Genomic DNA, 22,483 nt, shown 5'->3' on the forward strand with positions numbered 1-22,483 from the left:
AACAGAGTGAATAATAGATGAAGGATTTTCTTACCAATAATGCACAGTTAATGATATTCAGGAGTTATCAAATTGAACCCCTTCATCCCTCCATTCAGCTTTCACTTGCTGTCTGGCATTTTGTTTCTCCCGTCAGCTCTGTAATCAACTCTCATTCACACCAATCAACCATGTAAGAGGCTCCATTCACAGCACCAGGTCTAATGGATAGATGTGATACCTGACAACCTACATTTTATTTTTATTTAGATCTTATTTTCATACTTAATCTAAACACAGGAAAAGGAAGGCAAGTTGTAAACCTGTTACCCAAACTGTCTGTTTTGAAACATCCAACACAGTTACTGCTTTGTGTTTTTGAAGGCGCTTACTTTAGGATTAATGTCTAGATATAAAAGGATTTTATATATTAATATTGTGTTTCAACTGAAAGGTCAAAATTTATTTAAAAACCGCTAATCATTTATTTAAGCTCAGTTTTTAAAACCTTAGGATGTAACTACAGCCCAGCCCATGCAGCAGTATATGAATGACTAACCTCGTATTGTGGATGGATTATCTCAGTTGTTCTCCTGGCTGAAGTTTGGTCTTTTTACAGCATCCTTCATGCGATTACATTTGTTCCTGACCACCGAGAACACTCACGTTAACTTTTATCGAGTGGAAAAAAAGTTAGCTGTTTATATTATGCTAACATAGCTGTGTCGCTAGTGGTCACGTAGCACATCATTATATACCAGCTAGCCAAACTTCAGTAACCCTACAAATGTCACTGCTGTTTAGTTTTCTGTCTTCATTTATGCTGGAAGTGATAACAGAGCTGTATGTTTTAATTTGTTTCCAAAACCCCGCAGTCAGGACATGCTATATTGTATTTAGATAGAAGCTAGCGAGCTAACTTCCTGCTAACTTCTAACTCCGTTAAATGTCATAAATTCCGTTTTCATGGATGCCTGGATGCTAAACTCAATTGTTACACCTGGTAGAGCAGAATGCTGATCATTTTATTAAAGATGAAAGACTTTAGACAGTTTTTCAACTCTCAGTAATGCCATAGTGATCGTTTGACCTGCAGCGGAGTTTAGGCCCAGACACGGCAAGTGACGTCAGACTTAACGACCGGATTGCTTGTTTTTAGTCTTATTTAATACTGTATGATGCTAAGTTTGAAAATTATGGCACTCACTATTAGTAAAAAGGACAATAAAGCTTTAGTAATTGAATAATTACTAGTTTTTGAGCGAGAGATGCTCAGCTCTCAGACAGGTCCACAGCTTGATTATCACTTTCAAGCGAGATGGCTACGGCAAAACCGCTCTGCTTGAGGCTTCAAAACAGTAGTCCACAAACTAATGGGTGATGGTACTGTTGCTACATGCGTCTTTTATATACAATTTGTGGAGAGCAAGCTAACATGTAGCCACTAATCAGCCACAGCTTAAAAATGATAAAACTGTCAAACAATTGTATTCACAGAAAATGTAAAACTCAAAGACACATATTTACAAAATGTTTTTAATTTGCTTCAGAAATGGTTAAATGCAAATACCAGTATAACACTCTGTAACATTATTACCTTTATTATTATGTTGCATTTTCTACTAATTTTCTAAAATATTTTCCGCAGCAGTAGTAATGCACCACATGATCAGAGTATAGCTGCATTGGTGTCTTGGCTCCATACCCATGATCTTCAGCATACTAAAACACTGCAATGTAACAGAATTACTGTAGGACCACATTTCTTAACTCCAGAGTATATGTAGTCAGTCATGACATTATAATCATCTTCATGTCATCAGTTTGATTTTCCCTCATATTCAGTATCCACAAACACTATTTCTTCCAAATATTTTATCCAGCTTATCTTGCTTTAAAAGGGTGTTTACTTTAAATTTACTTAAAAGTCACTTTTTTGTCTCTTATCTTTGCTTTCTTTTGATGTGTTTTGAAGTTTGAACCACCAAAATTGTCACTATATCTTCACGCCTGGGTGATATCTGTGTAAAGTGTTTATTTTGCTCTGTCTTGCTTTACATGCTGCTGTCTGTCTTTGTGTATTGTCTGCGTGCATATGCTTATCATTTCTTTTCCCCATCAGATCGCAACAAAGCGTGGCCAGGTGGGAATTGTCAGTATCTACTTTTTTTCTTTTTAGCCCCTCGTACCCTTTTGCCCTCCTCCTGTGAAACACAGACCATTCCTCTTAGCAGCCTTCGAGGTTTACGTTGTCGCCCTTCATCCCAAAGTGCTTGGGATGTGACTCCCTTCCCTCCTCGCTTTCCCTCCCTTTTATAAACCTTTTCTCCTGTCCCAGTATTGGGACATCAAGACAAAAAGGAAACATTGGGAGCTCTCCCTCATAGCTTTCAGAAGTTAATCAACACACAGACGGGGATTTGGGCTGCAGGAATCTGAAACTCAGGTTATCAGTTGTATCAAAGCTTAACTCCTTACCTATCCTCTCAGTTTTCTCTTTTAATCATGACTAAAGTCAATTTAATCGGTTAAATGTCCAAGAGATTACCAACCTCCACCTTCATCTCTTCTTCTTTATGCCTATGGAATTAGAGGGCAGCCAATAAAGGATTATAGCTTCTCTCATGAATTCACCTTAAAAAAAATTTTTAATTTGTTCCTCACAGCCTGTCGTGTTTGTAAGGAAACTCACAATAGACATCTGTTTTTCTCTGTTAAAAGAGAGTTTTTGCTTTGTTAATATTTGTTTTTGAAAAAGACAGAATTTTAGAGTATGCCATATTTTTAACCTTTTAAAAATGTTTCTGAATAAATGGAAGTAGCGGATCGGGCTACACTGGGTGAAGAGTGTGTTAACAGTGTCCTCTTGCAATGTTGTAGATTTGAAAATACTCCCATTAGTAGAAATCAAAGAGGAAAATGGAGAAAATATGCAAACCAGCTGCTGCTATGCACTAGAGGCTCTAAATGAACACTAGAAAGGCTGACCTATGATACGGATTGTGTTGGAGATATCTTTTAAAATGTGATTTTGACCTGCATTTTCAGCTTTTGCTAATAGTCAAAGAAAACCTTCACTATTACCATTAAAATGGGAAATTAATAAGCCAAACATACATTATACAAAATTCCTCAAGAACTTTGAATCCTCTGTAAATTTTGAAACAGAGAGCAGGAGCTTTGCGCATCCGATTTTGCTGATGCAGCTTTAGACGTCAGATGTTACGAGTCTGAACAGGAAATCTTCTCTTTCATGAGCGAGCAGCGGCTACAGAAGTTAAGCTACTCCAGATGACCTCATGTGTGGCTGCTGAATACGTTGCAATCACCGCTGATGTGTGCTGCATTGACATGAAAAACAAACTCCCCGCCCGTGCGCTTCTGAAAGCTATTGGGAGACTGTTCTTGCCATCTCAATGTGTTGAGGTCCTTAAAAAGCAGGACTGGCATTGACTTCGCAAATTGCATGCCAGAGTATCCAAGTTATACAAGCATGAGAGCCGCATGCCGTTTTGTTAGATTTTTTTATTGAGAATTTGAAAGGCCCCCGGGGCCAGATTTTTTTGGAACCATGCTTCTCTCCGGTTTGAGTTCTGTCCTTCCCTCGCCAGTCACCACATATTAAAAAAATAGCCATGTTCATTATTCTGGTGGGTTTCTCTGAGTCCCCTAGTACCTAATAACAATCCTTTCTTTTTAATGAGACCCTGTAAAGCGCTGACATACTGACCTGGGTCTGTGCGAGTGTGTCTGTGCTTGTCCAGCTACCTTAATGAGGACCATTTTCACTTTGGGAGCATTAGAGCAAGAACAATCTGTAGAGGAACTTTTTGTCCTGTCCTCACTTCTCCAAAGGTCTTTTAAGGTTGGGTTTTAGGGTTGCTGAGAGGTTTAGACACAGTTAGGGTGGTAAAAATAGGTAAGCACACTATGAGCCAGGAAAAGGTATTGAAGAAGGCATTACTGTATGTTAAAACTTTGTAGCTTTGTTTCTACATTTTCTTTTTGTTTGCCTGTATCTTATTTTTATTCTTGCTGCAAGACTAATTCTAATGTGCCAAGAGGCTAGCCTCCAGGTAATGACCCAAAAAGAAGACACAAGAGGGAAGGATTGTGCTTTAAATTTAATGTGTATTTTTTGGAAATATGCCTTTTACTATTGCAGGTCGAGGACATCTTAGGCTAGTATGCTAATGTTAAAAGCTTGTGATATGCTGTTGGGTATCTCGAACTAATAAACTTTCCAGACAGGAATAAACCAAAAGTTTGAGTTCTTTACAGAACTCTTCATATAAAATGCACTCACCTGCCACTTTGTTAGGTATACCTGTTCAACTTCTAAATAAGTAACTATTCAGCCAATCACATGGCAATGACTCAGTGCATTGAGGGGTGTAGACATGATTGATACAACCTGCTAAACTTCAAACCAAGCATCAGAATGGGGGAAAATGTGATTTAAGTGACTGATCAACAGATATAATGAATGCTTATCTACTGGGATTTTACCATGCAGGCAGGGTTTACAGAGAATATTCTGGAAAAGATTAAATCTCCAGTGAACAGTAGTTTTCTGAGCAAAAATGCCTTATTGGTGTCAAAGGTCAGGGGAGAATGGCCACACTGCTACCAGGTTATAGAAAAGAAAGAGTAACACAAATATCCAGTTGTTACAACCAAGCAATGCAGAACAAGTTGATGCTTAAAGTACATGGGCTCCATGAGCAGAAGAACGCACCGCGGTAAATATAGTCTCAGGAAACTGAGACTATATATCCAAACGTTAGGCTGCTGGTGGTGTAACGGTGTGGGGGGATATCTTCTTGGTACCTTTTTTTTTTTTACACTTTACCAATTAAACACCACAGCCTACCCGAGTAATTTTGCTGACATTGTCCATGCCTTCTTGAGCACACACAGTGGTCAACAGGATAACACTCCATGTCACAAAACTCACATCATCTCCAACTGGTTTCTTGAACATTACACTGTACTGTACTCAAGTGGTCCTCTACAGCAGCGGTCCCCAACCCCCGGGCCTCAGACCGGTACCGGTCCGTGAGTCGTTTGGTACCGGGCCGCGAGAGTTGAGGCTCAGGTGTGAAATGTATGGTTTTCAGGGTTTTTATCGGTTTTCAGCATTATTTTGTTATCGTTTTTATCATTAACTCGGTTTTCCTGGGTCTTTTCACGTGTGTTATGAATAAATATTCTTTTTTTCGGTACCAATACTAGTTTTATTTTGTTGTATTTATCCGCGACACCTCCGTGAAAATATTGTCGGGCATAAACCGGTCCGTGCCGCAAAAAAGGTTGGGGACCGCTGCTCTACAGCCACCAGATTACAATCCAGTAGAGCTTCTTTGGGATGTGGTAGAACAGGAGATATGCATGATGGATATACAGTTGACACCCACAATGCGTGTCACTAATTAATAAAAAATCCTTCACACTCAAACTATCCTTGGCCAGTGTCACTCTGTGAATGATGGCTCGACTGTATGTCATTATCATGATGGCTAGTTTTTAAACCCCCACACTTACTTCCCATAAATAGTGAGCAAAACGTGCAACGTCTGCAGTGACAGCAGTGGTTCCTGCAAAGAAACTGCCTCCTGCACCTGCGGCAGATTCTTTGTGCATTTACTGTAAAAATGTATGATTTTGTGTGTTATTAAACAGAAACAATGCTAATTTGTATTGTGGAAGAAGCATCGAAGGAAGCAATACCTGGAACAATTCACTACCAGACATAGTCCTTCAATGAAAACTTGAAGTATGGAATGAAAAGGGTGTAATTTCACTGTTGTGTGAATAGCTTTTGTTGTGGATTTTGAAGATGGAAAAAACAGACCAAAGGAAAGATTAAAGGAAAAGAAAACAAGAACAAAGGGAAAGAAAATGAAAAGAGGCTTAAAAAGGGGTTTGGAAGAAAATACATTATAACAGGAAACAGAAAAATAAACAGAAAATACACTGAAGCATGTAACAAACAAACAAAAAAGAAGGTCAGAATCTTCAAAGAAAGAAAATATTGAATGTCAGGAAGGTGTGGAGGGAAGGGATGACTGAATGATGGAATGAAGAAGCGGAGGGAGGGCAATAAGGAAGGAAAAAGGAAAAGGATTAAGAAAGGAAGGCAGGAAAGAAAGGAAGTGGTTTTAGAAACAAGATCAGGACAATGGGAAAAGATAATAGAAGGAAATAAGGTTAGAAGGAAGGAAAAAATAAAGATGGAAAGATAGAATAAGGAAAAGAAAGAATTAAGAAAGCTGGGGATGGACTACAACAAGGGGGAGAGAAGAAGGGGAGGAAGGAAGGAAAAGAAAAAGCGATGAAAGGAAGGATACGAGGTTTGGAAGAAAGAAAGGGCAGCAGGTTTCAGGGAAACAAGGAAGGAGGGGTGTTAGGACAAGGAAGGTAGAAAAGAAGATTTGAAGAAAAGAGGCATAGTAAGGAGTTATACTGGGAGGAAAGAAGGGCATTAAGAGAAGGGAGAGGAGGGAAAGACAACAAGGAAGAAGAATAAGTGAGAAAGGGAAGAAAGGTAGGAAGGGAAAGAAGCATCAATGAAAAGACAAAAAGGATGAAATAAAAGGAAGAAAGGAAGTAGATATAGAAACAAGGAGAGGAAGGAATGATGAAAAGACAGGAGGATAAGAAGGAAAGAAGGAAGGGGGAAGGTAGAAAGGAAACATGTCTTCCCAATGTGATGTTTATGTAAAGTTTGGTCAGAAGGTTCCTTTGTAAGTGCGCATGCGCCATTAGCGTGCTGCCTGCTGTAACCCCTAATTTCCTTCAGGATTAATAAAATATTCTGATTCTGAAATAAGGAAGAAAGGCAGAGAAATAGATAGGAAGGAAAGGAGCTAAGGAAAAAGGAAGGAAAACTAGGAAGGAAGATGTGGGAACAGAAAAGAGAACATAATGAGTCTGTGAAGGTTCTCAGTCATCCAGGTCACCGTAGTCAAAGGTGACCTGGATGACTGAGAAAAGCGTCAAAGTCCAGACGCTTTTCTTTGCAAGCTCCTTTGAGAACATAATGAGATTCACACATCTTAAAAGATGCGTGAAGTTGTAGGAATGAAAGAAAAAAAACAATAAAAAGAAAACAAAGCAGCCAAAGGGAAGATCAGAAAAAAGGAAAAGAAAGGGAGTAATTACAAAAGTATCTCGATAAGAAGAGAAGACTGGTGAAGCATGTTTCTGTAGAATAACATACCTCACTCACATGCATGTGTTCTACTAACAGAATATATGCATCCTACAATATAAACCTGGTGAAGTGCAGTCAGTTCTTGTTAATGCAGCCTGAGTTGAAAGGGTTTAGAGTGTCATTGCACTACATCACCCAGACTAACTGTACTCTCAATCTGCACAGAGGGACAAAAGGCAAGGACATCAACACTATCAAGTCCCTGAGGGTCCTCCGGGTCCTGCGGCCACTCAAGACCATTAAACGGCTGCCCAAACTGAAGGTACGGTAATCAAATCTGTCACAGATCGTTCTGTAAGTCTGTAAGAAAAACCAAAAACCCACAGAGCACCCAAACAGTCCCGATCCGCCACAATATGAAACAGGAAAATACCACCGTGTAATCCATTTATTTCAACAAAGCAACTGTATTCTAAATACCACCTTTTTAAACGGTAACTGTAACGGAATACAGTTACTCATATTTTGTATTTTAAATACGTAACGGCGGTACATGTATTCCGTTACTCCCCAACACTGTAGATAGACCTGCCACCGCACAGTTTAAACCGTTCTGAACATCGAAAGTCTACAAGAATCAGTGGAACAACACAACTAACACATTTGAATCCTGGTTTGTCTGTTGATCAGCTTGCTCTATTCAGCACTTCATGCCTCCTACTTATACACCCCTGACACATTCGTGCACACAATCGAGAGGCAGTCAAAGTCTCCAGAAACCTACTCTACCATATCAGACATGAAAAGTTTGATTTTTGCTTGATTTTTTGCTTAGATACTGAATTTTATATTCTGTGTCTTACAGTAGTCTACAGTAGGCGAGTACTTGGTTCTCGAAGGAGTTTTGTGGCAATTAACAATGAAACACATACTTAATGCACTGTAACACATTACACTGATGATTTCTCATTGTTTAGCCAATGTTTTATGACTTATGCGATATATTTAATCATTTGGACGTGATTGCTGCATTTGCAGTGTTAATAGTTTGGCTTATTTGGTGCTCACTTACCTGTCAGCCTTGAGCTGGCAGCTATTCCTCTTTTGTTTGTGATGAATTGGCAATTATTTCAAATTGAGTTTGCAGAAACTGGGTTACCGCAGAAGTGAAGTCTGTTCTTCTCTATTTGTCTTCCATCTTCATTAAAATATGTTTAAATTGTGTGTTTCTAAAAAAGAAAAAAGAAAATCACTTAATTTAAAGAAAAAAAGGTGGTGTTTTTTTATGTGGATTTACAAAAACTCCTAGGATTACATGTCCTCATTATTGGAGGTGTTGTGCTAATTATACTGAGCTTATGGAGAATTGATTACTGCAGAGAGTTTTGAAGATCTTTAAAATCAATAGTTAGAATTTATATAATATATTACCATGATGCAGCTATTATAAAGATATATATTATAAAGAATTACACTGGGAGCACAATGCTGTATAGAATCCTGTTTTCCTCAATTGTTGTCTCAGACACAGAAATGACAGCTTTCCTCTGCTGTGTGGACAAAAGTATATGTCAAAAGAGGAGAGATCTGATTGGGCTAATAAAAGTGAGATGATTGAGACAGATCGAAGGTGGCAGACAGACGCCCATCCAAAGCTCTTCTTGGATACTTAGGGAGAGTGGTTTGACAGGACAGGCTGGTTAAAGTACCTCTGTCTTCACTCTGGTTTAAGAGCAGCCTCGATGGGAGTCACTCAAGTAGCAGATATTCACTGGTTACATTGCATACATGTCAGAATGGATCGACAAAGCACTTCATCTCTCAAAGAGATCCCAGCACAAGCTGACAGAGATAGTGACAGGCACAGACTGCTGTTTGCAGGTGGGAGATGGGAAAGATATCTGGGTTTAGAACAAGGCTGACTGTGTCCGCAAAGTGGCCCTTCTAGATCAGCGGTCCCCAACCCCCGGGCCTCAGACCAGTACCGGTCCGTGAGTCGTTTGGTACCGGGCCGCGAGAGTTGAGGCTCAGGTGTGAAATGTATAGTTTTCAAGGGTTTTATCGGTTTTCAGCGTTATTTTGTTATCGTTTTTATCATTTACTCGGTTTTCCTTGGTCTTTTCACGTGTGTTATGAATAAATTTTCTTTTTTTCGGTACCGGTACTAGTTTTTTTTCGTTGTATTTATCCGCGACACCTTAAAGGCCGGTCCATGAAAATATTGTCGGGCATAAACCGGTCCGTGGCGCAAAAAAGGTTGGGGACCGCTGGTCTAGATTACAATTGATCCAGATTACTAGTGAGACTACAACAGCTTTTCATTCAGAAACAAAGCCATCTAATAGAAATCGTTGGTTTATGAATATAGTCTTTGTTTAAAGTGAATATGTCAGCATTACAAACAGAATTGAAATGTCATCCCAGTAGTGTGAATTTGTTTAGGTGATGTCTAGCAGACAGCTAGCAACTGTATCGTCCCCGTTTCTGCACCAACCTGCCCGTCAAAGCTGCTACATCTCTAATAATGCATCATTTTGAACTGTAAAATAATGTTTCAGCTGCTTCCTTATTCACAAGGGTTCACCACACAGGGTTTTTATACCAGGTGTCCTTCCTGATGCAACCTTACCCCTGTGGCGACCCCTTGTGGTTAAGCCAAAAATAGCACAACTTTAAATATTTATAAAATTTAAATTGTTTCATGAAGGAGTAAATAAAATATAGAAATAAAAACAGTTTTTTAGAATCAGCCTGTAAACATGTATTGTTCCTTTAAAGTCGGGCATTTTAACAGAGTCTCTGTGCACTGACTGTCTTTCGGAGGCAGCCTCAAGTGGCCATGAGAGGTACTGCATGTTGCTTGCCACTTTTGTGATGACTGGAGGTTACAGTCGGGAAGATACACATAAATACCTTACTATTAATTCAATCCAATTAGTTTAATTTCTATTCTATTCTCTTTATATAGTATCAATTTAAAAAAAAACTGCATGCATTATGCTGTAAAGACCCTACAATGTTAGAATGAAATCGCAACAATCACATGACTCCCTATGAGCAAGCACTTGACAACAGTGGGAAGGAAAAACTCCCTTTTAACAGGAAGAAACCTCTCACAGAGGCAGCCATACAACGTAAAACACACAGAGAGTGAAAAGAGCCCTAATAATATGCTTTGTCAGAAAGGAAAGCTTGAAAGTTGTCTCGAGGTTTTCCGAATGCAAACTGGGAGCTGGTTCCATAATAAGGGGCCTGAAAGCTGAAGGCTCTGCCTCCCATTCTACTTTCAAATACTCTAGGAGTCACAAGTAGGCCTTGAGCCTGAGAGCAAAGCACTCTGTTAGGATAATAAGGTACTGTGAGGTCTTTAGATGTGACAGGCCTGATTAGTCAAGAACTTTACAGTTCTGTGTGTGTGTGCTTGTGTGTGTGTTTCTCAGGCTGTATTCGACTGCGTTGTAAACTCTCTGAAGAACGTCCTCAACATCCTCATCGTCTACATCCTCTTCATGTTCATCTTCGCTGTGATTGCTGTTCAGCTCTTTAAGGGGAAATTTTTCTACTGCAGTGACGAGTCCAAGACCCTGGAGAAAGACTGCAGGTACGTTTATATTACTGTTTTTATTACTGTTGTCTATTCTAACTACATCTTCCTCCTCCACTTTTTTTCTCCTTTTTTTGTCACATCTTTTCAACTAATTCTGTCTGCCTTCTTGCTTTCAGGGGTCAGTTTTTGGACTACGACAGGGATGAAGTAACGGCGAAGCCCAGAGTGTGGAAGAAGTATGAGTTTCACTATGATAACGTGCTGTGGGCTTTTCTAACACTCTTCACCGTCTCCACTGGAGAGGGCTGGCCAGTGTAAGTCAGGACAGCCTGCATATCATTTTCAGTAGCACCTAGATGGAGGTCCAAGTGGTTTTTTATCATTAAAGATATGAAACTAATAAATCTGATTAATTGGTGCAGAAAGAAATATTGCTCACATTTTTAGCTGACAATAAGTGCTTGAGTGTTGGAAACATTCGTGACTTTTTCAAGTTAAAATTTCCATTGGTGATTCATCCTGAAAGGCACTCATCACACCTGGAGCCAGATTGTACTGTGCAGTTTAAATGTACCTGATTTATCCCAGATGTAATTACTGTGCATTCTGTTAATATGCAATCAAGTTTCATTGCATAGATGTCAGTCTGTCATTCTGTGCCTAGAGGTAGAAACGCAAAATAATGTTGCCGTGGGGGTCTAAGTGTTAACGCCTTTGCTTGAGCTGAAGTACCACAAGCAGATTCATCGTTGTCTCTGTCAAAGGTCGTTGATGCCTGTTTGCTTTTTGGCATTTCATGTACTTACCTGAAAATGAAAAGTAGATTGCTAAACTGAGTGAGCTTGTCATGACAGCTGAAAATCACAGACTTTCTAACAAGCTGTGACAGCTCAGTAAGACCATAATCACAAGGAAGGACTCTTGATTGGTTTTATGCTAGTACATTGCACCTGTAGATACTGCAATATGAGTGATAGAGACACAGCCTTATAACGTTTTGTTCTTAACCTAAAAGCCTTAACCTAAAATGATAATGTATAAAAGAAAAAGAAAAGAAATATTATTAATAAATTAAACAGAAGACGTGGAAGGAACCTCATCTGCTGACTAAAGGGTCACACATTTAAGGGTTGGACATAGGAAGCGCTGATGTTCGGCCGATAACAGATATTCTAAGCTCCAGTTGCCTAGGTAAACCTCCAATGTATTTACCATTTTTCTCATTGGTAGTCACTTCAATCGCTTGCCTCAAAGTGAAGGAAGGTTTTGTTGCTCAAAGTCGCTGAATGTCATTGACTTTCTATGGGTACTATATCCAATTGCTATGGTTACCACATCCAGTTGATTCAGTTGATGTGGATGTGCGTTTAGCCTCTGCTGGTATTGGTCAATTTTTCAAGGTTTCTGGGCGTAATCAGAATATTATCCTTTTCAAGATGGTTCTGTTTTATCTTTAAATGTGAAAATCTCTTCTGTTATTTTTCTTTTGATCCATTGGCCTGCAAGCAACCAAAACCTGCTCAAAATGCGTTGTTTAGTAAAACTTGGGAATAAATCTACATCAGTTTTGAAAATGATTTTAGTCTTTCCTTCTTTTTAGTGTCCTGAAGCACTCTGTGGATGCCACATATGAGGACCAGGGCCCCAGTCCAGGCTTTCGCATGGAGACATCTATCTTTTATGTGGTCTACTTTGTGGTGTTTCCTTTCTTCTTTGTCAACATATTCGTAGCTTTGATCATCATAACTTTTCAGGAGCAGGGAGACAAGGCCATGTCGGAATGTACATTGGAAAAGAATGAGGTGAGAGTGGAAAGTGAAGCACTTTATTGTGGGTTTTTTTTTTTCTTTTTTTGTGGGGGGTGTTCTGGGAAGAAGAAGAAAACACAAATTACAAAGACACTGGTAATTTCTTCAGAGACACTAGCACTCATGCCGATCCTCTTCTAAATGTCTCTTCTATGCAAATCACATTAAACATGACAATTCCCTGCTCTTAAAAAGAAAGCAGCAGGGCTTATCTTCTCACTCCCTTCATCTCTTCTTCACAGGGACTTTGTGAAAACCCTGCTGTTTTTTTTCTATGATGTATTGGCTAGTGATCAGAGAACTTTAATTTGTGGTATCTTCTTTTAACATTACAAAACACTTAGAAAAGCCCGTAGTGGTATGCCAGGTGTTGTTTATTTTAAAAACTTTGAATTCTTCTCTCTGATGAAAGATATAAAGTTGTTGCATCAGAGAGTTTTCTTACCCGATCTGTTTTGTTTTGTCTTTTCAACTCTCAGAGGGCTTGTATTGACTTTGCCATCAATGCCAAGCCGCTGACGAGATACATGCCAGAGAACAAGCAGTCCTTCCAGTACAAAATGTGGAAATTTGTGGTGTCGTCTCCTTTTGAGTATGCCATCATGACTTTGATCGCCCTCAACACCGTCGTGCTGATGATGAAGGTCGGTTTTTTCTCCCACTAATGAGGCATGTGACAGTTCCCTTCAGACACCTCTGAGGCAGAGAAAGTAGTGCATTGGTTCAGCGATAGTTATGGAGTTCCCAATTTGATACAACAGACTGTTGAAATATCAAAAAGGATTACAGGAGATGTTTTTATAAACGACCATTCAATCTTTTACTTTTAAAGGCAATAATGAAAACAACTGTGGTCTGGCATTAAGACGTACTGTTGTTAGCAACTGACTATTGACACTTTACATTACATTACTTTCTAGTTTGAGGCAAAAGAGCTTGTATTTTATCCATTTCCTTTACTCGTCTTCTAATTATTCAGGTAATCCGGGTTATCTCATCTGGTCTGAATGATTTTTTTCTGCCATTATGGAGCCATGGAAACTAACAATGAATCCTGATAAACCCTAAGTTTAGCTCTTGTTCACCTTCAAGGTCGTCTCTTTGGGAAGCTCTGAACTACATCCTACATGGCTGTAATTTTCAGAAACCTGTCTGGAATGTCCATTCTTTTTTTTCTTTTTCTTTTTCTTTTTTTTTTTGCCTTTCCCGTTTGGTTCTTTAGCCATCAAAATTATTGTCTGAAGGCCGAGAAAGATGCCCCCAAAAAGAGAAAACAAGCAAAACGAGGAAACACGATAAACACAGCACCATTGCAATAACCTAGATAAGTGTAAGTAACAGTAAATACTAAATATTGAATGTTCAAGACATGGTTCCTTGATCTTTTGGATATCACAGGTGTTTTCACTCTTTGCCTGGCCCTTCACCCAGGACCATTTTGCTTTGGGAGACCCTACCAGGGCTGACTCACTAGAACATGCAAAACCCTCCACCACAATGAGGTGGTGATCAGGGCTGGACTGGCCATCGGGCAGATCACGAGGATGCTTGTGATTTTTCGTTTTTATGGGCCGATGGGGTTTTATTTCTTTTCTTTTTTTAACGGTATAAATGAATGGTGGTGGATTGGCCAGTTGGTCATGATCGACTCTGGGCTGGACCAATTACAGCCGAGGAGGAGGAACCCAGCGGAGGTCGCGCTAAACAACAGCAGCACAGCACGTTTAAGCTTGATCAGCTGTTGTTAGAATTTATTTAATATTAATTTCTAGTATCAGCTGATGTTTGCTGGAGCCACAGCTGTAAAAGCTGCTGGTCATGATATAGTTTGGTTATCTGGTGAGAGGGAAACATGAAGATGAAACCAGGAGATGTCCTTACTGAATCATCAGAGCTGAACAGGTGATGGAGAAACAGGTTTGCCTTTTAGGTGACATGGATGAGTTGAAGGGAAGCTATGAACTGTTTCTGAGAGACAAATAACACCAACATCCTTTTCTACGTAGCTGACAGCTGGTAACTGTGCAGGGGCGGGTCTCGGAAAGTTTTGCCAGGGGGCCAGGTAGGGCATTAACAGGGAGAGGGGGGCACAAAGAAATACTTTTATTTCTTATTCTCATTTAAAATGTCTAGCTTTTAATAAATAATTATCTGAATCTTATAACCAAAGTTTTTATCTAATGTAAAATGTATAGAAATCCATGATTGTATTCAGTAAATATCAAGTCTAGTATATACCCTAGTAAGTTATAGTATTCTTTCCTTTGGGAAGGTACCATCTGTGCAGTCTGCAATTCTGTTGAAGAAAGATGTTGAATCTATTTAATTACTGGAGAAAAATCATAGATTTCTGTGCATTTGTTTTATACGTGCATTAAATTAAAATCAATTTTGTCAATTAAGCATCGAGGCAGAGGGTACGGGAATAGTTCCCTATTTTTTTTCTTTTCTTTTTTTGCTGGGAGTTGGCAACCCTATTAGTTAGGTATATGTATTTATAAATTAGGTTGTTTTATATTTTTGCTAAGTACTGTTTAGAATACCAGAATACCAGAATAGGGACCATGGCTCAGGGATTGGGAATCGCATCTGTAACCGGAAGGTCGCCGGTTCGATCCCTGGGCTCTCTGTCCTGGTCGTTGTGTCCTTGGGCAAGACACTTTACCCTACTTGCCTACTGGTGTTGGCCAGAGGGGCCGATGGCGCGATATGGCAGCCTCGCTTCTGTCAGTCTGCCCCAGGGCAGCTGTGGCTACAACTGTAGTTTGCCTCCACCAGTGTGTGAATGTGAGAGTGAATGAATAGTGGTATTGTAAAGCGCTTTGGGTGCTTTGAAAAGCGCTATATAAATCCAATCCATTATTATTATTATAAAGGCTTTATGGCTTTTCCTATAATACCATGGTGAGCCGGTCACTAGTCAAAATGCCCAGGCTGATTTTTTGTCCCAGTCCAGCCCTGGTGGTGATTCATGGAGGGAAATGTCAACTAAAAATGTAATTAAAATTTCCATGGAGACAAACTTAGGTGCTAGTGTTGGTGCCATATCACAGTCAATCCTCTGGGTACAAGCTGTTCCTAGTTATGTCCCGTCCCGTCCCCCCCCCCAAGATCCTGATTATATGGTGATATCATAGAGCAAATATAAACAGAGCAGGACCATAAGAGGGTGATTAAAAAGGCATTTGAGAGGTGCACGACCTCATAGAGGAGATGGTTAGAATCTTGTTATGGGTTGAGTCCTGAAGCGTTTTGTTCCCAGTGAGTTCTATATTCAAAACCAAGCAGCAGCAATAGTTGATCATGTGCAGTCCTATTTTATCTCTATGATGCATGGCTAAAGAGGATTGTGGCGTCTTTATGGCAGTCTTGCATGAACTCTGCAGATACATACAATCCCATTTCAATGTCAGTGAAATCACATGCAGTTGCAATACAAGCCTTTTCTGATATGTAAGATGTTTAAAATTTAATAAGCCAGACCTGACAGATGCAGATGTCTCTGGTGGGTGGAAGCAGTCCAGAACAGAACAGGAGTGAATAAACATGAATAAAAAGGATCTGCAGTGTTTTGGTGTTGCGTTTACAGCTGTAGTTTTCAGTATCATGTACAGAGGCTGTCTGATCCATGCATTAAGTGTGCAATAAATAACGGGAGTCAATTTTACACACATTTATTGTTAATATAATTAAAGATATTAAAGAGCAGATATTCAGTGTTTCGTGTTTCATCTTCTGCCCTCAGTTCTATGGCGCTCCAGATGTGTACGAGTCCATGCTGAAATACTTAAACATCGTCTTCACGGGCCTCTTCACACTCGAGTGCATCCTCAAAATTATTGCCTTCAATCCACTGGTGAGTTGTCTTTGTAAGTCTGTATACTGTGCTGTACTCTGCCAGCAGCTGTTGATGGTTTTGAAATGTTCCAGTTTACACTTAAAGGGTTAAGTGATTTGGTTCTTCTAAAGGTTGAGTTGATTTCAAGGTATCTTTTAGTCAGTGACAGTCTCACTTTAAGAAGACTGTATGGATCTTCTTAAAGTGCATTCATTTCAGAAAGAGGAAGAGTTAGCTAACAAAAAAAACAAAAGAGGGAGATAAACAGAAGAGTGCACAAAGGAAATAAATCTCTCAATGTGGCGCCGTCTGGCCTCCAGCGAAGCATTTCATCTTAGGCTCTATTCCATTTGCGAGGCCCATTTATTAAATAGCTTTTCTCACACACCACTTACCTCCACCTGTTTAGCTGTTAAGCCCAGATGACTGCACTCACATCTGCCATTATAAATGCTCTGCTGCCACTGTAGCTCTTCAAAAAGCAGCTGCAGGACCTGGCAGCAGCCTCTGCCCCGAGGAACAGGATGACTGACCAGTCTGAAGAGCCTCAGAAGTTATGCAAAAGATGTGCATTTAGCATTTATGTGTGTGAATGTGTGTAATGTAGGCACATATAAAGTTGATTTGTGTGCTCAGGGAGATGGCTAGTCTTTATTCTTTGAAGTGTGCTCATTTGAATACTTTTTGTGTGCCTCAACTTTGTATCTGTGTCTGCAACTTTTTCATATCTAGATCTGTATTAAAATTTGCCCACATATTCGTGCACAGGAGACTCGTTCAAATGAGGCAGTGTAGGGGGATGTTGCTGGAAAATGGATCATAGAATGTCTGCTTGGATTAGATGTCTTAGTATGAATTTGGGAAAATCACAGTGCTGCCAGTCTGGTCAGTTTATTAAAAAGATTAAATTAACTACATAAGAATAAAGGAATAGCTCAATAGTAATAATTTACGTAATCTATAATTAAACAGGTTTTTAAACTGGCATTAGAACTTGGTTTATTGTGGTTAGAGCAGGGAAAATTATATAATAGTCAACTTTGACATATCTATTAAAAGTTCAGTTATGGATTACAATTGTTCACATCTTTTGATAATCCTGAGCTCCCGATTTTTTATTATTAGATTAAAGCTAAATTTAATATCTTATACCTTTGGACCATATTTAGAGTAGAGTGTGGTAAGTCGTCAGTTACATCTAAAAACTGAATGGAGTGCAATGGACAGATACCTCCTTATTAGTGCTAAGCATCAGGGTATTTTCATTTTGTACAATAAATATACACAAATATAACGCAGCACAAACATACGCATACACTGATCAGAATGGAGTGCCCATATTTACTTTACAAATGACACCACAAACAAACACACACACATCCACCTACACAAACGCATTCACATTCACCAGACAGGTCAACCCAGTTAGTTTCATGTTTTATGGTTTTCCATGACATGTGTAAATATTGTAATACTCTCAGTTTATGACTGTGAATGTGAACAAGAGCCAACTTGTAAAGCCCTTTGAATGAAGGCTCTACAGTTTTTCATTTGAATGTACACTTGAAAGGGTGGAAAGCGTTTTAAAAGCAGTTAGTTATGACGAAGACACTGTATAAAATCTTTAAAGGTTAACTATAACATCCACTTTTCTTCTTTCTCTTTCTTTTAGAACTACCTGAAAGAGCCCTGGAATGTGTTTGACTTTGTGACTGTGATTGGAAGCATTACAGACATTTTGTGCACAGAGATAAATGTAAGAGTTACATTTCTCATCGCATGCACCCATGGGTCACTTCCTACATGGGTACAAAAATTCAGTGCTTGCTCATAGCTGTAGGATCACAACGGCAAAGCAGCAAAGCAGCATGCTGTGACACAGGAAGCAGATTTAGTCCAATCAGGGAAACTGTTATCACAATAATGGACTAATCAAAGTTAATATTTTGCTACAGTGGAAGTGATTTACTCTGGGCATGCAAGCGTTCAAATACTGTTATTATGATTAATCTATTTTCTATTTTTTTTTTTTAATGTTTTTGTCTATAAAAAGCCAGAAAAAAAAGTTATGAAAAATACCCACCAAAGCAGCCTGGACTGTCAAAAACTCTGACAACCCAGACTGCTGATTTCACATTTTCTATTATTATTTTATTTTTTGGGGGGGTGTTGTTGTTCAAAGTTTGAAAGTCCGAAATATCACCAATTCCTCCCAACTGTCAATTACTCATTTAGTTGCTGTTCTGACTTTCGCTAAAATTTGAGCTGCTGTAGCATAAATTTGCATGTGTTTTTGCTTAATGTCAGAATTTTTTTTTCCAGCTTCAAAATCATCAGTGTGGATGTCATGCTTTGCTGTACTCTTAGTCTCAGTCCTCGAATCAGCCAAACAAGTCCATAGAAAAAAATATGACATCATAAAAATCTATACATGAAGCAAGGGAAGCCACACGACTTGAACATTAAACTTTACAGTCTTGAACATTTAGTTTCATATTTTTAATCACAGCAGATGCAAAGTATTTGTGCAGCTTGAGGACTGAGGCAGGATACTTTAGCTTTCTGTGTTGCAAAGTCAGCTTTTGTGTGACTTTCTCTTCCTGTGATCATTAGTCTTCTTCTCTGTTTCTCTCGCTGCTTTTTTCCCCCCACTGTTTTTCATCTTCTGCTGTGTCTTTCCTGGCGCCTGTGCCCTCACTCTGCCCCTTCTGTCACATCTGACACCTCTAGACGGTAAGTGGCTTTCCTTGTTGGCCACTGATTTTGTCAGTTCCCCCGTCACCGTGTGCTGTTCTCTTCCACGGCTTTAGTTTAAAGTGTCTAACTACACCTTGAATGTGAGATGATATAAATTAAGACCTTTTAAACCAATGTAGCATGAAATGTGTGCTTTAACAGTAATCAGACCTTCTACGGCAATTACTGTTACATAAGCCCTTAATGTGAAAATGTACAGTTCAGTCAGATCCACTACAGTGAAAAGAACATTGTTATTTCCATCAGCAGTAATTTATATTTGGCAGCCTGGCGTTTTTCTGGCACCTTTCTGACCTTCCATGTGCATACAGCCAAAGGCTGTGAGAGCAGCAGCAAAGCTCCCTGTACAAAACAGTGGCAACAGACTTGACACTGATTCAGTGTGAAAAGGAGGTGCGAAGGTGGAGGTGGGTTGCAAAGCGGTTTTCAGATGTGCAGCTACTGTAGGCAGTAACTTAAATAGCGTACATTTGTTTTGGCTTTAACAAAATCAGTTGATGTGCTTGGATTTGGGTTGAGCTATACTTCTTGGCCTGCCTTGTGTATGCTGTGTTCAGCTAATGTCATTTCATTCAGCTGGATCAGTTCTGAGCTACGAAAGGATCAATTAGGATTAGAGCTAATATAGTTTTGTACTTTCTAATTATTTTTTTATTTTTATTTTATTTTGACAGTTTGTTTTTAATTCAGTTTAGTTTCAGTTAGTTTTAATTTCAGTTTTAGTTTATTATAATAACCTTGTTAATATTAGTTTGTCTGTATTGCTTCTAGATTATATCAGATTTATCAGTATATCATCCCACTGATCCATCCAAGTATCCATTTTTTTACTTGCTTAATCAGTTCAGGGTTGCAGGAGGACTGAAACCTATCCTAAAAGATCATAGGATGGATGTCTAAGAGAGTAGTGGTTAAAAGTCTTTGGCAACCCCTCATTTCTTTGTATTCTGCTTCCAGGGAGACAGACATTCTTGTCAGTTTTAAAAGTGGCTTTGAGCAATAGTTTTGCAACCTTTCTGGAGTTCTCTCATAGTTCTTCTTTTGACTTTGGCTACTCTGTCACGCATTTTTAGTCCTTGTAACTGATTTTCAGGTTATTGATGCTAATTGTTATTTATTTATTTACTCTTTCTGCTATTAGATCAACTTGTACATGGTTAGTTTGGAGAACATTAAAATAGAGTTTTACTGTAAATCTCAGTACGCATTTTTTCCCTCTAGCAAAAACAAAACAAAAAAACCTGAAATCGTCTACAAAAATGTACTGCAGTATGCTACCAGCTTAATAAATTGTTAATAAAAATATCCTCAAATCTGTTACATAATAACAGATCATTTGTTTGTCTTTCCCAGAAAGAAAAAATCAACCTGAGTTTCCTGAGGCTGTTCAGAGCAGCTCGTCTCATCAAGCTTCTGCGACAAGGCTACACTATTCGCATCCTGCTGTGGACATTCGTTCAGTCGTTCAAGGTAAGGAAAAAACTGAGTAACATAGAAACATTATAAACATCCGAGTTAGAGTCTGAAGCATCTCGGTAAGTGTGTAAACTTGCAGAAAGAAACTGTAAATTTGGAAAGACACACGGGCTGGCAATCTGAGCCAGATTTATTTGCTCTTGCATGAAAGTATATCTCATACAATACAACTAGTGGAATAAAGGGCTCAAAAAACAGGCCTAGGCATGCTTTTTCCTGTTCAAATTGAACAAAATAGCTCTCAGCAGACAGCAGTTTAGATTTTCACACCGTGCCAGTTTTGTTCTCTAAATCCCCTGGGACAAGTTGAGTTAAATGTGGAGCGCTGGGGCCACAGCACAGGGAATTTATAGCAGCTTTAATGTCAGTGGTGAGAGCTTTTAAGCCCAATGAAAATGGACAGTAGCTTCAGAGTGTTAAAAGGTGGCTATTTAATTACAACAGATGTTCGCCGCCTTCTTGCAGCCATATAAATAGTTGGTTGAAAAGAATCAACCCAGCAGGTCAGGTTCGTTGCTCAGGTTCTTAAATAAATACTGTAAAATGTTAGAAGGGTGCTTGTTGCTCTGTAGAGAATCCGATTTATGAGTGTGTACGTGCATACAAACACAGAGGAAGAGATCAAAGAGGCGCTGTGCCCCATGTGTGTCTGGGTGTGTATAAAATGGATATTGTTGGTGCCATGCAGTATATGAGTGTGCTCAGACTGTATTCATGTGTATGCTTTCAGGCCCTGCCATATGTCTGCCTACTCATTGCCATGCTGTTCTTTATCTACGCCATCATAGGAATGCAGGTAAGTCATCATGTGCATAAAGCACATCTGAATTTCATGATTCGATGAAATATGCCTTCTGCAACGTGAAGATTTCCCAGTAGCCTATCAGTGAATGACCTGAGTGGGTGTGACTACACATTAGCTTGTGTTTAACTGGCGTTTCACCATTTCTCTTAATTTGATGTCCAGTATAGTGATTGGCATCATTTTAACCAAATGCTCTGTATAAAAGATGGATGTATAGTAGCTACCAGGAATTTACCCGTTGGTTAGTGGATTCATTTTGTTTTATGGTCATTGCCATCTTGGTTTTTGAAGCCACAGTTGACTACATTTAGACCAGCGTGAATTTATCAGTCAGCAAGCCTGGTTAGCACTCATAGACTATATTGGGGAATCAGATACCATCTAATTAATGATAAGTGAAATACAAATTTAAAGCATTTCCTCCACTAAAACAGGTCCACAAACTTCCTAGACTGGCTTTTGGTGTAATTAACTGCACAGGAAGTAATTTTCAGAAATAGTTTATCTCACAGTGGGAAAATCCTTTTGTCACAGCAGTTAAAAACACACCAAACATATGATAAACACCTAAAATAAGTACATTGCAGCTTGATAAAACCAAATGTATAATTATTTTAACATGAAAAACTCCAAAAGCTCAAACCTCCAAAAAGAGAGCTCACTCGCTGAGCAGTATTTACTTTCAAGGGAAAAGTGTTGTATTTTATAGATATTAATTTTGCTTAGTTTGCTGCTTTTAAACTTGCTATCAGAAGTTTCTAGTGCAGTAAAAAAAAAAGAAAAGTACAAATTCCAGGTTTTTCTTATTTACTCTGTTGAAAGCCATTTTAATCTACCTGACATATAGTAAATCTCCTTGTTTACTAAAATTCACTGAAATGTTTAATAAAAAAAATATAAAGGGGAAAAAAAATTTAATCATAGTTTTTTTTCTGTTGATTTATTTATTTTTAGTTATTTTAACATTATACATTGAACATTGAAATTGTTATGTATTTAAACAGTGACGCCATAGTATAGGAATGTGATTTTTATAATTTCCCTATAAAAACACTGTCAGTAAGAAACACAGTTTTAAATAGCTCTATATAGAATTATTATCGTTTTGATGTTTAGA

At 38.8% G+C, this 22,483-nt stretch overlaps 1 protein-coding gene across 2 annotated transcripts in view; it reads left to right on the forward strand.

The window, feature by feature from the left end:
* cacna1bb (calcium channel, voltage-dependent, N type, alpha 1B subunit, b) overlaps positions 1 to 22,483 on the forward strand; it is a 232,754-nt gene that overhangs the window by 183,148 nt on the left and 27,123 nt on the right. The window contains exons 29-38 of one of the 2 annotated variants that reach the window (XM_085359644.1): positions 2,102 to 2,122; positions 7,361 to 7,457; positions 10,576 to 10,736; positions 10,859 to 10,996; positions 12,283 to 12,484; positions 12,970 to 13,134; positions 16,236 to 16,346; positions 18,001 to 18,090; positions 20,439 to 20,555; positions 21,292 to 21,357. In XM_085359644.1, coding sequence (XP_085215770.1) covers positions 2,102 to 2,122; positions 7,361 to 7,457; positions 10,576 to 10,736; positions 10,859 to 10,996; positions 12,283 to 12,484; positions 12,970 to 13,134; positions 16,236 to 16,346; positions 18,001 to 18,090; positions 20,439 to 20,555; positions 21,292 to 21,357 — 1,168 coding nt within the window. The remainder of the gene's footprint in view (positions 1 to 2,101; positions 2,123 to 7,360; positions 7,458 to 10,575; positions 10,737 to 10,858; positions 10,997 to 12,282; positions 12,485 to 12,969; positions 13,135 to 16,235; positions 16,347 to 18,000; positions 18,091 to 20,438; positions 20,556 to 21,291; positions 21,358 to 22,483) is intronic. The other variant, XM_085359642.1, reaches the window with a different exon arrangement.

This window comes from Diplotaxodon limnothrissa, linkage group LG7 (genome assembly GCF_057381915.1).
Source record: "Diplotaxodon limnothrissa isolate DT_005_m linkage group LG7, D_limnothrissa_male_GT1.1, whole genome shotgun sequence".
Taxonomy (NCBI): domain Eukaryota; kingdom Metazoa; phylum Chordata; class Actinopteri; order Cichliformes; family Cichlidae; genus Diplotaxodon; species Diplotaxodon limnothrissa.